The 14401-nt window shown below is 47.1% G+C and overlaps 4 protein-coding genes across 4 annotated transcripts; 2 read left to right on the top strand and 2 right to left on the bottom strand.

Moving 5' to 3' along the window:
- Window positions 1-190: 190 nt before the first annotated feature.
- On the bottom strand, window positions 191-3757 carry BP5553_02466 (uncharacterized protein; the record flags this gene model as incomplete). Its single annotated transcript, XM_032011089.1, has 4 exons — window positions 191-940; window positions 1011-1499; window positions 1720-2147; window positions 2254-3757. The coding sequence occupies 4 exons, from the start codon at window positions 3755-3757 to the stop codon at window positions 191-193; spliced, it is 3171 nt and encodes a 1056-aa protein (XP_031875143.1).
- A 587-nt stretch (window positions 3758-4344) lies between these two features.
- BP5553_02465 (uncharacterized protein) lies at window positions 4345-5292 on the bottom strand (the record flags this gene model as incomplete). Its single annotated transcript, XM_032011088.1, has 1 exon — window positions 4345-5292. The coding sequence occupies one exon, from the start codon at window positions 5290-5292 to the stop codon at window positions 4345-4347; it is 948 nt and encodes a 315-aa protein (XP_031875142.1).
- A 461-nt stretch (window positions 5293-5753) lies between these two features.
- Window positions 5754-11772, top strand: BP5553_02464 (uncharacterized protein; the record flags this gene model as incomplete). Its single annotated transcript, XM_032011087.1, has 9 exons — window positions 5754-5992; window positions 6059-6311; window positions 6375-6434; window positions 6490-6555; window positions 6603-6830; window positions 6898-7042; window positions 7090-7148; window positions 7272-11414; window positions 11482-11772. The coding sequence occupies 9 exons, from the start codon at window positions 5754-5756 to the stop codon at window positions 11770-11772; spliced, it is 5484 nt and encodes a 1827-aa protein (XP_031875141.1).
- A 1019-nt stretch (window positions 11773-12791) lies between these two features.
- Window positions 12792-13633, top strand: BP5553_02463 (Uncharacterized protein; the record flags this gene model as incomplete). The annotated part of the gene is made up of 4 exons (XM_032011086.1): window positions 12792-12897; window positions 12944-13249; window positions 13295-13533; window positions 13589-13633. 4 exons carry the CDS (start codon window positions 12792-12794, stop codon window positions 13631-13633), a joined length of 696 nt encoding a protein of 231 aa, XP_031875140.1.
- Between the last annotated feature and the right edge of the window lie 768 nt (window positions 13634-14401).

Raw genomic sequence — 14401 nt, 5'->3', positions numbered from 1 at the left:
CAGAACGTCGGTCGGTTGAACTTTCGTAGCGTATACTCAGATTTACGAGATGTATCAAACGCATCGGGGTTTTTTGTGCTATTTGCTTTCTACCATCCAGCTGAGAGCTGAGAGAACGAGTACGGGAGATACACAGAGCCTCCATGTTGAATTTCTCTTATTGTTTCCGCGATTACCGCAAGGCGGCCCATTACTTAGACCTTAGTTTTAACAGCGCTGCTTTGCTTGCCACAACCTCAGTCTTCTCCCAATCGGACATTGTTTTCCCCTTCTTATTCCAAGTCCCAAAGAGATCATATACCTCAACGAATTTCTCGTCCGTCTTGCTTATCTCGAGGAGCTTCTTCATACCTTTGTGAGTCTTTAAGGCTGAGTAATCAGCCAAGGTCACACCCTTTGTACTAATGAGCCGTTCATGCAGATTCTTAAGTAAGCTGCGTTGCTCTTTCTCGTCCTTAACAGTAGTTTCGTCCTTTTCCACGTTCCCCCGCTGTTCTTGCAAGTCCGCATAGTCAAGTGCCGCTATTTGAACGCACTCGAGAAGTAGGGCAGCGTAACCAGCTGCTATGGCCGTGGCAACTGACGAGCCTGTCAATACTTTACCATTTGTCAGTGCGACCTCATCGGTCATTTCCATGACAACCTTGTGTCCGGGGAAAATGAAATCCACCTCGCCCTTTCCAGTCCATTCCCACATGGTTTTGTTTGCGGTCGCAGCACCGATTTTGAAGATACGCTTCTCTTGGGATAGCGCGGGGTAAGTCCTGTCTGTCTCACTTGCTTCATCACTGCCAGCGCAGAACATGACGATGTTTTCATCGGCGGCTGCCTTGATAGCGTCGTTCAGGTCAGTGATCTCGTCTTCGCGGAGCCCTTTCTCGTCCAATGTCCAAGACATGGAAATGATCTGAACTTTCTTCTGCACTGCGGCCCAGATAGCCTGTTTCTCGAAATTAGCTAGGTGTCGCTGGTGTATGCTCACATAATCGCGGGATGTAGAAAGCTCTCACCTTTGCAGCACTTTTCGCTGTGATTTGTGGCTTCCCGCTTCCATTCCTGTACTCCTCCAATTTCAAAATGTATAGCTGAGCATTCGGACAAACTCGACAAATCAGGTTGGCCATCGCTGTTCCATGCCCTCCACCCTTCACGTAATAAGAGACGTTCAAGTCTTGCTGGCTATCTCGTGGACAGAAACTTTTCCCATCGATAATCCTGCCGTGTAGACTCTTCTCTCTCATATCTACGCCGTCGTCTATAAGCGCTATGGTCACATTCTCTTTCAGCGAATACTTGCAGTTTACGGACCCGAGGAAATTCGCGAACTCGTCAATGGTGGTGAGCCACTGGTGACGGCGCGCAACAGGCTCAAGCTGAGCATCGACTCCATTGACGTGCGTCTTATGCGTGCTGGAATCTAGATCGAAATCAGAAGGCACAGGTGGTTCAACCTTCGGACCACCATTCGACTCCACAAGAGCCTTGAACTCCTCCACATACTTGTTAGTGCGTTTAGTAGTCTCAAGCCCCTGAAAGTCAAACATGAATGATTAGTCTCAGTTCCATGCAAAGATCTCTGCCAAACAGTGTTTTGCTTGCCTTCTTTAAGTGCAAGTGCACAACTTTTAAGTCCTTTATCCCCTTTCGCAAACCAGTGGGCGCGCTCCACCCCTTCAGAACAGCATTGTTGCCACCCCAGTAGAGGTGGAGTTCTCTCACATTGGGAGCAGCAAGGAATACCGTGTCTGTACACAGATCAAACCGTTGCCAATCCCAGATCTCAACCTTCATACCTCCAAGTGCCTTCACAATTTCTTCGTCACTGTGTGCCGGCTCCCGTCGATCGTTGACGATAACGCGTATGATATGCTTTACTTTCTTGGTGTCGCGGAGAAATCTGAAGATGACCCCTAAATCCCCACGGCCGTGACTATCTGGTACCTCTGACTTCCCGGGTTTATTCAGGAGGAATCGACTCGGCTTCTTAGTTTCTTTGACCGGTTTCTCGGCCGTCTTGAGTCGCAGGTATGGCAATGCTACATATTGCAGAACATTTTCCAGTTTGAGGTGGCTCAGTCCACCAGTGATATCTGCTTCGCTAATTTCTTCGTCAAGTTGGTCGTACAGATCAAAATAGATTTGCTTGCCTACATGATGCAAAAATCTGTTAGCGAGCAGTTGCATCATGGCGATTCAATATCTTGTGAGCGGGCTGCTGCCATATCCTCCTGATCACAAGATTGAGCCACTCACTTTCATTTTGCCCATAGAGAAAATCAACGGCATCATCATGTCTCAGATTCCGCAAGCAGTGCAGTTTCAGAAACTCCTCGATTGCTTTTGCACTTTCTTCTGAAGGCTTCTCAATCTTTTTTACGACTTTCCCACTTTTGGCTTTACCTTTATCAGTAGCTTTAACGCTTTGCTTGCTTTGCTTACTTAGCTTCCTTCCCTTGTTAGCCTCTGCCGGCTTCCTCGATGTTGGAAAATTATCGTGAATACTCTCTTGATCCGCTGATTCAGTTCGAGGACCAATTTTGAGAGCCTCTGACGATGGCGATGCAGGTTCCGTGCTCGTTAAAGCAGTTCGAGACCTGTATTTTCTTTGTGGTACTTGAGAGGTCGTGCCAAAATGGGCTCCAGGATCGTTCTTCTGTATTTTGCTTAATGCTTCTGTCGAATCTGACCCTCTAGTCAGCTTCGTCGGCTTTAAGTCATTTCCTCCAAATTTTCCAATAGAGCCGTCCTTTGCCTGGCTGTCATGTTCAAGGATGCCGTCCTTACTCGGCAGCGCCTTTAACACACCTTTGGCTACCTTGGCATCTCGTTCTGCCTTTTCCGTCGGTGCCTTTTCGGCTTTTAACTTTTCTAATCTTGCATCTGCCTTCACTCGTGCCTTCTCTGCCTTGGCCTTATCTTCAGCCACTCCTAAGATGCGGCTCTCAATATGGAACAGGTAAGCTGACATGCCATTGAATTGTTTGCTTTGTGTTTTTGTTGCATCACTTGTGGCCCGTAACTTCAACGCCGCCACCGATCCTGTAGCAATGAGCTTCACAATTGCCAATTGCTTAGTGGTGCAATACTGGTAGTCAACCGCAACATGCAGCGGTGTACGACCTTTAACATCCTGCTGGCAAAGAATTTCCTCATTTGCCTTTTGTATAAGCTTAGTGGTAAGCTCTCCCGGGATGATATTGTGGATGGCAGCGTGTATACAATTCTCCTTTTCTGTAGAAGACTGTACTTTGAGGACCTTATCAAGCTCTGGATGAAGTTCGCAAATGGATCTCACGAACTCCTGTCGCTTCTTGACTATCGCTTCGTAAAGAGGCGTGTAGCCATATCTATCCGTCTCCTTCACAGTATCCGGATACTTCACAATGAGGTGCTCGATCAGCGGTTTCCACCTCGAGAAGTCTTCGCCTTTTTCTGTGCGCTCAATCGCTCGGTGGAGGAGCGTGCGTTCGTTGTCGTCTTCAAGAGAGGTCTTTCCCCCAAAGAACTCCTTGTAATCGTCAAAGAATTGAGCTCGCTGGTCCTCATTGCTCAGGTCTACTTTGCCGCTCACGATTTTGCTCTGGATCTCGTCAAACTTAGTTTTGATATCACGAAACCGCTCCTTTTTTTGATCCTCCTCGCTCAGCTCTTCCACGGGGTGATCACTTTCATCACCGCTTCCTTCACCAGAGTCCTCGTCAACTTCCGGGTGACTTTCATCTGTGCTGTCGTCTTCGGGAAAATCTCGGGCACTCATTTCGCAGCTTGTGAATTGCTTCAGATAAGATGGTACAGAGTATGTAACTTGGTCAACCTTCCCGAAATACGATCAAATATTGCCAGTCTTGAGACAATCTGTGCTGAGAGGCAGTTTTCACGAAGTGTCGCGAACTCCCAATCGGAGTGGCTTTGTCTTGCTGTCTTGCTATCTTGCAGGGTTGGGGTCGTACTACTGTACCACTTTTCTCATAATCGGCTAGTGAGGCAACTTTTGATTAGACAGATATCAGACGACCAACTCCTTTACAAGGTAGTCATTGGCTAGTGACGCGGGACAAGCCTTGAAACTCATATGCATGGCAGCTTTTTCCTCCGTTATTTAAGCTAATGGCTAGCCAAAGTTGGCCTCGAGGCTGAGCCGAAGTTGCACCTCGTCCAGAGAGACACAAAAAGCCCCTGGTAGGGTTACTTTGAGGCGCAAAAGAGACAGCCGGTGTAGCCGATATGTTCTAAGATACCAAGCACGACAATAACCCCTATCGATTCTTCGATTTTACACCAGATATGGGGGTCAACGAGTCTTGAGTCTCGAACACAGATATAAGGGCTCCGACCAAACGTCTCTCATTTCTTGGTATGGTCCTTAATCGCATCCCAATAACTCCTGAACGTAACATCACAAACACTCTGCAACTCAAAACCTCCCAATTCCAACTCTTTGTACTCCCTCAGAAGATTCGTCGAGTCCAAAGCAGGATCGAAATACACCGGATCGTCTTTTGGCACCCTCCCCTTTCCCCCAAATATTCTCTCGAAACTACTCTTGAAATCTACTTCTGCATCGATATGAATAACGCACTGGAAAAGTTCCTCATTGTCTCTTTTCAACAATATAGCCGTCGTCATCGACTCCGGAACTCCCGTATGTTTTGTACTGTTCTCTAACAAGGTCCAAGATGCGCATGTAGACTTCCCACGATTGACTCCCTTTGCCAAATCAACGGATCCAGTGACAGTTGTCTCATCACTTGTGTCCCTACTAACCGTCTTCTCCCACCCAAGGCTAGCCGATGCTGTAAGTCCTCCCACGGGCGCAGCTCCGCCAAGTTGAACACTCGCATTTTTCTTCTCCTCTTCCTTTTCTGTTGTTTGCACCAAACTCATCGTCTCGAAAGGCGCGATTGCAGCTACCTCTGGTCCAGACACCCCCTTTTCCGTGCTTTGAAATTCCAGCTTGATATTGACCTCTTTGATCCGCCTAGCATTTTTCCGCTTGGAGAAGCGGAACTTCAGCACAACGAGAGTAGCGAATTTAGTGCCAGAGGGAGAGACGAGGCCGTGAATGACATCGAGACAGGTGCAGCGGATGTCGACGAGACCTTTGCGTTCAACCCAGTTCTCTCGTTGCTTTTCGCCATCGAGATTCTCGACGCGGAAATGACCACCTTCATTGCCTTCTCTGGAGAGACCGATGTCAAAGAAAGGTAGCTCGCCGGCAGAACTGTCTTCCTCCGCATCACTGTCGTCTGTAAGGTCTCCTTCACGTGTAAGCTTCTGGAAATCCTCCGCCATCGTGACTAGTTATTTGAACTTATTTCAAGTCCTTAGAATGAACCCGATTGTTTTGACTTCTATCTAAAGTAACCGAAGTTGCACGAATATAAAGCTGAACCCCCTACAGAATTTGGGCGTTCGTGACAATAATATAAGCCGGCTGATCTACCACATCCGGCTGCATGCTGTCACTGACTGTTCAGCTGGGCGTACGGCCGCACCAATGGTCCAGCTCACTGCATATCTGAACAAGGATTGTCATGCGACCCATCGGGAAATCGAAGAGCAAAGTACCAGAATTGAGGTCCCTCTATTGGAAGACATGTATAGGATTTGTGCTGCATCCCGCTGAGCAGGGGGGTCCTAGAGCGGGAGCTATGCACCGAGCTTGAGCTTTCTAACGTCCTTTAGTCCTTGGTGCCGTAATCAAAGCCTCATCCATTTCTTCGATAGTGTCACCTTAGGAAAATCTCATATCAATGGAGGTTGACGCGAACTTAGGTTTGCTGGAAAATGTTCAGCCAGAGGACAACAATGAAACTTTCCCAGAAATATTGATGAATTCGCAGCCTGATAAGGCGGAGGGCGAGGAAGAAGAGGTTAATGGAGACCCCCGAGTTGAAGCTGTATTGGAGACAGACCAGGCACGGGAAACTCATGATTTTGGGTTGCGCGTTTCAACGGGATATGTGGGAGAAGATGGACCAGATTCGTTCGAGTAAGACTCAAACGCTAGGATGAGAGGACTGACCAGGATGCAAAGCTAACATATCGTCCCTGAAAGCGTAGTAGCAGTTCATGGACTATCTGGTAACCGCGACAGCACGTGGATGGAAGATGGCGAGGAGGGCAACCAGGGTAAGAACTGGCTTATAGATACACTGCACAGCTATTATGAGTACCCAAAATCCCGGATCTTGACTTTTGGGTATGATACCAGCCATGCTGTGGCGGGAATATATACAATAGGGGGCATCAGAAAGAAGGCTTTACAATTACTTGATGATCTTGTTGAACTTAGGAAGACGCTAGAACCGGTTCGTAAACACTCCCTCAAGACATACTTTACTTCTAAGTGAACTGATCTGGTTTCCTTATAGGGAGTTAACCGCCCCATCGTGTTCATCAGCCATGATATAGGGGGCATCATTGTCAAAGAGGTAGAAAATTTCTTTAGGGGCGTAGCTTAAGGGGAAGTTGCTGACATGTGTATAGGCGCTCTGGATTGCAACAATAGAGCGCAGCAAATATAGAGATATCAAGACGTGCACTAGATTTCTGGTGAGTTGCTGATACAGTATGAATTAAACTCTGCTAAGACTTCAAAGATATTCTTCGGTTGCCCACACCGATGCAGCAGCCCTCAGAATATGGAAGAGATTGTAGCTAATCTGTTACTCAGCGGAGAGAAGATCAGCCGTGTAGGACTTTCTACCACCATTAAAGAGCTGGCAAGGTCAATCATCGAGATTAATGAAGCATTCATCAAGTCAAAAATGCCACTACTAGCTACTATCATGAGCGTGTATTCGGAAACGACAGACCTTGCATTACAGGTAAATACCTGACTTCAAACTAGGGTGTATTTCAGTATTTCAGGTCATCACTGACGGGACTGACTAGGTCTTTAACAAATTTGTCACAACACTTGATCTTCCAAATGAGAGACAGGTGAGCGTTGCAAAGCCACACAAAGAATTATGCAGAATGGCAGAAGGAGGGAGCATATACAAGGATATTGATACTCTTCTTGGCCGTAGCTGCTCACGTAAGTTTTCTTCTGCCATCTTGAACAATTCTGACGTATGGATGTAGCACTGCGACCACTGCGGGATGCTGCAGATTTTCTGCGAATCTTGGGCTCCCTAGCTACGGTACGCTTCTCCGCCCTTGGGTTCCATGCTGTATGGGAGCAGAAATTCTTAGAATGGTCTTTAGAGGGCGGAGATTCCCAGGTCTAAAACATCTCTTGGAGTCACATGCTAACTCGAAGTTAGCCCGTGTACCCACCAACATCACTACACCACGGTTCCAATCAATTTGGCTGGATCGAATCCAACAGATCATACAAGAAGTGGCTCAATGACTCCAGTCCCAGTATTCTGCATGTTAACGGAACGAACGGCGCCTCCAATGCATCTGACTACATTTACCAATGTCTTGACAAACATCGAATCAAACGGAATAAGAAGGAAATCCTCATCTGCTTCTCTTTCAAAGCACATGATGATAGACGAAATGGCATTACGGATATGCTCAATACCCTCCTTACTGAAATCATTAATGACCGGCAGGATCTATATGACGCAGTGAAGCTGACCTTCGAGGAGATGCAGAGCCACAACAGTTGGACGCAATTAGATCTATTACAATTGTTCCGAAATATGCTTTCTAATTGGGACCACGGCGGTCTCCTGTGCGTGATTAGTGGTATGGACGAATGTGACGACTCGAGAACAGAGTTTCTGGAGGACATCTGTACGTTTGCAAGACAAACAGAACGCCATTTCAAAATGGCTATTTCCAGCAACCAGGACGCTGATCTCAAGGCAACGCTCACTGGCTGGCCGGCGATCAATATTAATGAGGACAATCCGGAAAAAGTCAGCAATGGTAGCTCGACCTTCGATTCGTGGATAGACCTAGGGGTTCTCGAACTTTTACAGCAACATCCTAGATTCTACCCATTTAGAAAAGTGGTCTCAGACAAACTTCATGCCTGTGGAGATGATACAAACTGGCGCCGTCTTGCTCTGACACAGCTCCAGCTCGCCAAGTCTTCACTCACTACTACAGAAACAAAACTACAGCTTGATTCGCTTCCTCCAATGCCGGTTAAGAGTCTGATCGCCCAGATTCTAGCAGCAATCCCCCCCGAGAAGCGATACTGGGCTCGGAAGGTGCTAGTATGGAGTGTATACTCACTGCACCCTTTGTCTACATGGGAACTCGGCGTTGCTCTTGCCTTGGACAACACAAGAGAACAGAGACCAAGGGACATCCAAGAAATGGTCTCTCAAGATATACCCGGTGACCTTCAAGAAGTATTCAAGGGACTCTTTGTCGTGGAGCATAACGAAGTACAGTTTGGCCATCGCTGCGTAAGGGATATCCTTCTGTGTGCTGACAGCGTCCAAGGGGATACCTGGTATGACGTGAGTGACGCTGCGCACCTGGAAATTACCGAATCATGCCTGTTATATCTCTCTCTACCCCAGGTCCAAAGAGCCGTCTCAAGAAGCTACATCGAGCCGCCTCCATCTATTGAAGATCATAGTCCAATGAATTCCGCCAATTTACCAACACCGATCCTGCAATACAACCTCCATTCTTACGCCATCAAGTACTGGCTCAAACATTACAAGCTCATTCCTATACACCTTCGCCAGACAGAAAGCCTTTTGAAGTTCTTCCAGAATAGAAATGCGATGCACACCTGGAACGAAGCATACTGGCTCCTGTGGAACCCGATTAATCGCACCGACCGCGTCTTTTTGTCCATGTGGCCAGTCCTAGCAGGCTTGGGACTTGATGATTCCATTGTTGAGTGGCTTCACCCAACCAGCGAGCCAAGGCGCATCATTCCGGTTGAAGACCGCGCGATGGCAATGGTGGAAGCTGCACGCAACGCTCACGTTGATATTGTGTCGAGTCTTCTCCATGTCGGGGGTTACACGCAAGGAGATATGGAAGAGGCGCTTATCGCTGCAGCTTCTCGTTGCGATGCCACTATGATGGATATCCTCCTCAAATATGTCGAGGAAAGCAATCTCTTGGAGAATTTCCCCTGGCCTCCTACCCTCCTTTGTCGGGCTGCGCAATTCGGACTCGAGGATATAGTCCAGAAGATGCTCAAAATGGGAACACCTCTCGATGCAGCCAGCACACTTCATCAATGGACGCCGCTACACCTTGCATCTAGGCACGGGCATGAAGAAGTTGTGAAGATCTTGCTGGAATGGAAGGCCAGCCACTCCTCGGTAACTGATAGCGGCCTCACACCATTGCACGTTGCGTCTAAATATAGCCACCCCAGTGTTGTCGAAATCCTACTTCAATTCGACGCCGACGTCCATGCTGTCGACGACGACATGACTACGGCGCTCGATTTTGCGTGTAGGAACGGTAACCATCCGGTAGTTGCGCTCCTAACTGCCATTGATGGATGGGACTTCGGTAGTGAGAAGGAAGGGCAATGGACACCATTAACCGTTACTGCTGACGAGGGATTTCTCGAGTCTGCAAAGTTGCTCTTGGAGAGAGGAGCTGGAATCGAGGTGCAAGGAGTTGGGAACAGGTCGCCACTTTGTTATGCTGCGCGCAAGGGGCACGTCGAACTTTGCCGGCTGCTGCTGGAGCATCACGCAGACCCCAACACTTCCAACAGCAGTCAGCCCATATTGCACGATTGCGCTGAAGCTGGAAATCTGGAAGTCGTAAAGCTGCTTGTCGATAATGGCGCTATAGTTGATGCTGTCGATTGGACAAACGGGACCGCACTACTCAATGCTTCCAACAAAGGACACCTAGCAGTAGCCTCTTATCTCATTGACAGTGGTGCGGACGTGAATCATGAGGACGATATCAACAATCTCACACCAATTTTCTATGCTGCACAGAGCGGCTATACCGAACTCGTACGGCTTTTGATCGAGAAGAAAGCTGATATGCTGCATCCTAATCCACGTGGCTTCACTCCACTTAATTTGTGTTTCGACTTTGCAGAAACTGCGAAAGCACTGCTAGACGCTGGAGCTGTAGTGGATGGTTGTTACTCCGAATACGGTTGCACTCCACTAATTCTCGCGGCTTCCGGAAATCACATTAATTCTGTGAAGGTTCTCTTGGCCGCCAATCCGAGTCCGGATCTGGAGATTAAGAAAACTAGGACTTCGATATCGGAAGAGGGCCATACAGCCTTAACCATAGCAACAAGAGAAGATCGAGTAGAAGTAGTCAAACTACTCCTCGAAGCTGGTGCGAACATCAATCACCAGACTAAGAGGAATTGCTGCGCCTTGGAGTATGCCATTTGCAATAATAACGTAGAAATGGTTCGAGCATTGATGGAGTACAACCCAAACCTCAACTTGGTTGACGACGATGGAGATACGGCACTTCATTGCATCACATCCGACGGACCGGTCGAAATGGTGAAAATTCTAGTGAATGGAGGTGCAGATCTCGAAGTCTTCAACAAGGCCTATCGAACTCCACTGGCGGTAGCTATTATGAATGACAATGTTGAAGTCGTCAAATATCTTGCCAAGAAATCTCAGCTCAATGGTGCTGGTGGGAGCCGAGGTTGTCCGTTGCACGTAGCTTGCTATTGGCAAAAACTCGAAATGGCCAAGATTCTCATCGATGCCGGCGCGGACGTGAACAAAATTGACCCCGGGATGGGAACGCCAGTGCATGCTGCTTGTAAATGTATGAGCCCGTACGATCCAGAGGACCAGGAAGAGATAATATCTTATCTAATAAACCAAGCGGGTGCAGATATCACAGTTGTCGGTGGCCCTGTCGGCAGTAGCCTCAATGCAGCTTGTGGATGGGCAAGTCTCGGTGTCGTGAAGTTGATTATTGAGAAGGGGGCGCAAATAGACGTTGCGGATGTAATGGGAAGAGTGGCCATTGATTTTGCGGCTGGGAGAAGTTTGGACAACTTCGAGGCTATCCTCAACGCTGGTGCTGATCTCGAGGTGAGAGATAAGATGGGACGAGGCGTATTGCACTGGGCTGCTGTCAGCGGCATGGTTGATGTGATCGAGCGCATTTTGTCCTTGTCTAGATGCATGGTCGATCAAGTTGATGTTGATGGCTGGACTCCATTACTTTGGGCAATAAGGGGAGTCGATACTTCGATGAAGAAAGTCTCAAATATTGAGAAAGATCAAGTTGTGAAGCTTCTCCTAGATCGTGGGGCAGATCCTTGCATAATAGGACGGGGCTCTGACCGTGAGTGGTCCGTTTTGAAGATTGCAAGATACCACGATGTTGAGAGTGAACTTGAAAGCTTCTTAGAGAATAAAATCAGGGAGAAGCTTGCGGCAGAGGGCAGGGAAGATGCGTGGGATGAAAATGCTCATTCATCGAAGAAAGCTTCCAAGGAGAATGCACGATGTGATTATTGTTTCTCGGTAAGCCCTGTCTTGAGTCATTTACTTTCATCGTTCAGACATGGCTGACTCCTCTCCTATACAATAGTTCATCTACGGGATTCGATACCATTGCGAAAGCTGCTTGAACTTCGATCTTTGCTACAAGTGTTATGTATCAAGGAAATACATTCATCTGGAGCATGGTTTGGTGCCAGCCACGCCCGAGTATGTAGAGGAAGCTGACGAGAGTGAGGAAGCATCGGAATCTGAAGAGGACGTAGAAGTAGAAGTAGAGGAGGACGACGATGGATTGCTTGAAGATGAGCAATGGGGTGGAAATGACTTGACAGGCGAGAATGAGGAAGACGGTCAAGACTCAGCCGACGGAGCTGAGTGATACGCCCACCCCCTCTCTTTGTTTAAATCTTCATCGCTCTCAGTCTGTCTGCTGAAATTGTGGAGAGTAATACTACGGTAGACATAGAAGGAATTTAAGCGCCGAGTTGGCACCTGAAACCATTGCGCTTCGATTGCTCATCTCATCGACATCAGAATAGCATTTAGATAAAACACGAAGGGTCAGTTTCAAAAGATACCATATTTCCCTGGTTAATGCTCACCCCACCCAAATGTCCTAATTTTTACCCTACTCATATTCACATTTTACGAAATTAAATGCTTTCCATTTTACGTTTTGACGAGGCTCTTGCTGATTTTAAAGTGCTAAAAGATTTCTAATATTGTAGCCATTGTTAAAAACAATATAACGTGGTTGACAAGCGAGTGAACCAGCCCCCATGAATTCACACATAATATACAATTACAACTTAACCACGCTATATACCAATATTCTATAAAACTCCTCGATCTATTGATGTTCAGAGAGCAGGTTCGAGCTGTATGACCAGATGATCTACATATACTACACAGTCGTGGTGCACGTATAACTGTGGTTATCTACGCCGAATCGTAACCTGCATTGCTTTGAATAGGGTTAATTAGTATCGCTGCTCTGCTTACGCGCTACTCACATATGCCCACTCTACTCAGTTGTTATTAATATATTTACGGCAGTCGTCTCCGTGGAGTGTGTCCAGTAATCAAGATCGCCAATGACAGCAATTTATAATTCGCTGCTTCGGAATCACGGCTATCGACCCTATTCAGCCGCGACGAAATACAAGAAACTAATCGAATTTACCTCAGCCTGAGATGAAAGACACGGAGCTTCCGCCAAGTGAGGAAGCCCAATGTGCTGTGACCATTTATTCCGCGCAGGTGACCTTTCAAGCTATCCAAAGGAAAGCACTAATACAAATAGAACTAAACGTATGAATTTTTATATAAGGCAAACAAACTTCCAAAACCCTAGGAAACGATATCATCTACAGTTTAACGTTTTCAATTCCGCCCAATATGCAGCTACTCACTGTTCTTCTGGCCTCTGCCTCTGTGGCTCACGCCCACTACAACTTCAACGCCTTGATTTACGGTGGCACCACTCAACCGACCTGGCAACAAGGTATGTCCTTTATCCCATACCCTTTTCTTTTCTAAGTAGTCCGTAGTCCGAGAGCGATCCGACATGAATAGCCATGGACCGGTAACAGACACTTCATTGCTGGATATCCGATGTGGAAAGGATGCATCCACCGCATTTGCTCCAGGTATCTTGTCAGTAGCCGCAGGAGAGACCCTCGGCTTTGCCGTCGACCCAGAAATTCAGCATCCTGGTCCAGCTCTAGCCTACTTGGCTAAAATTCCAGCCGGAAAGACTGCTGCGAACTGGGACGGGAGTGGTGCTGTTTGGTTCAAGGTTTGGGAACAAGGCCCTACCGCTCTAAATACAAATGGAGGAGTCTGGCCTTCAAGCGGTATGTTTTGCCTACCTGTAGGAAGTTGTTGCTAATAGTAGATAGGTTTGAAGACTCTCAGCTTCTCAATCCCCAAAGCTACACCATCCGGTGATTATCTTGCACGAATTGAGCATATTGGCCTCCACGCAGCTGGCCAGAAGAACGGTGCACAGTTTTATCTGTCCTGCGGACAAATTACGGTTACGGGCGGTGGCAGTGGAACTCCAAGCCCATTGGTTTCGTTCCCTGGAGCTTACTCGGCAACTGACCCTGGAATTCTGATCCAAATCTATTACCCTGTGGTTCGTTACCCTTTTACGAAATGTAATAGTACTGATACTGATCATCTCTGTGTAGCCAACCAGCTATACTATTCCTGGCCCAAAGGTCTGGACTGGATAGATAGGGGAACAAGGTGGGCCGAATAGAATAGACCCGACTTGTAGGACCCCTTTAACGATGTAAATAGCTGAAGCTCTAAACTACGTGGTTGTTGTTACATGTAGTAATAAATATAATTTCCAGTCGTATGTTTCTTTTTCGGAATTATTTGACATGATTTTCGCCTTTTAAAATCCCTTGCGATTGGAAACATTTGAAACACTAAGGAAACTATGACCAAAACATAAGGGACTTGAAAAGAGATCCCCTGTATTATCCAGCTAGTATATTAGTATTTTTAAGACTTAGGAACTAGCTTAGGTTAAAGCAGCGTCTGCTCTGGTCTAAAGACAGAAATATATTATGACCTCAACAGCATAACAGCCTTTCAGGGAAAACAATGGTTGGCTATGAATGCAAAGAGGCGGCATCGATGGAAAAAGGGTTATGTTCTGTGTTCACGATGTTAATGAATAATAGCAAAAAATAAGACTGCTGCGCAGTGGATGCCCCAAATAAAAGAGATTAAAATAGTAGAGCACGACACAGCTACAAATGTCGAGAAGAAATTAAAATATGTTCTTCGGAGGTAGAGAGAGTGCCAGAAGCGGGAGATACAACCCCAGGAATGCATTATAGAATATCAACGAAGGGCTCTTTATTTCCAATGGTGCGGTTTTCCTGCAAATAGGGCTCTGGAGAGGTGACTTGTCGCTTGTCGATGGCTTAACAGCCTGCACTTTAAAATTCCAGGTCTCATGTGTTAGAAATGTAGTCGTAAAGTATGAT

This window comes from Venustampulla echinocandica, assembly GCF_003357145.1.
Source record: "Venustampulla echinocandica strain BP 5553 chromosome Unknown scaffold_0, whole genome shotgun sequence".
Lineage (NCBI taxonomy): Eukaryota > Fungi > Ascomycota > Leotiomycetes > Helotiales > Pleuroascaceae > Venustampulla > Venustampulla echinocandica.
Note: the sequence above shows the minus strand (reverse complement) of the source record. Positions and strands in the feature narration are given on the sequence as shown.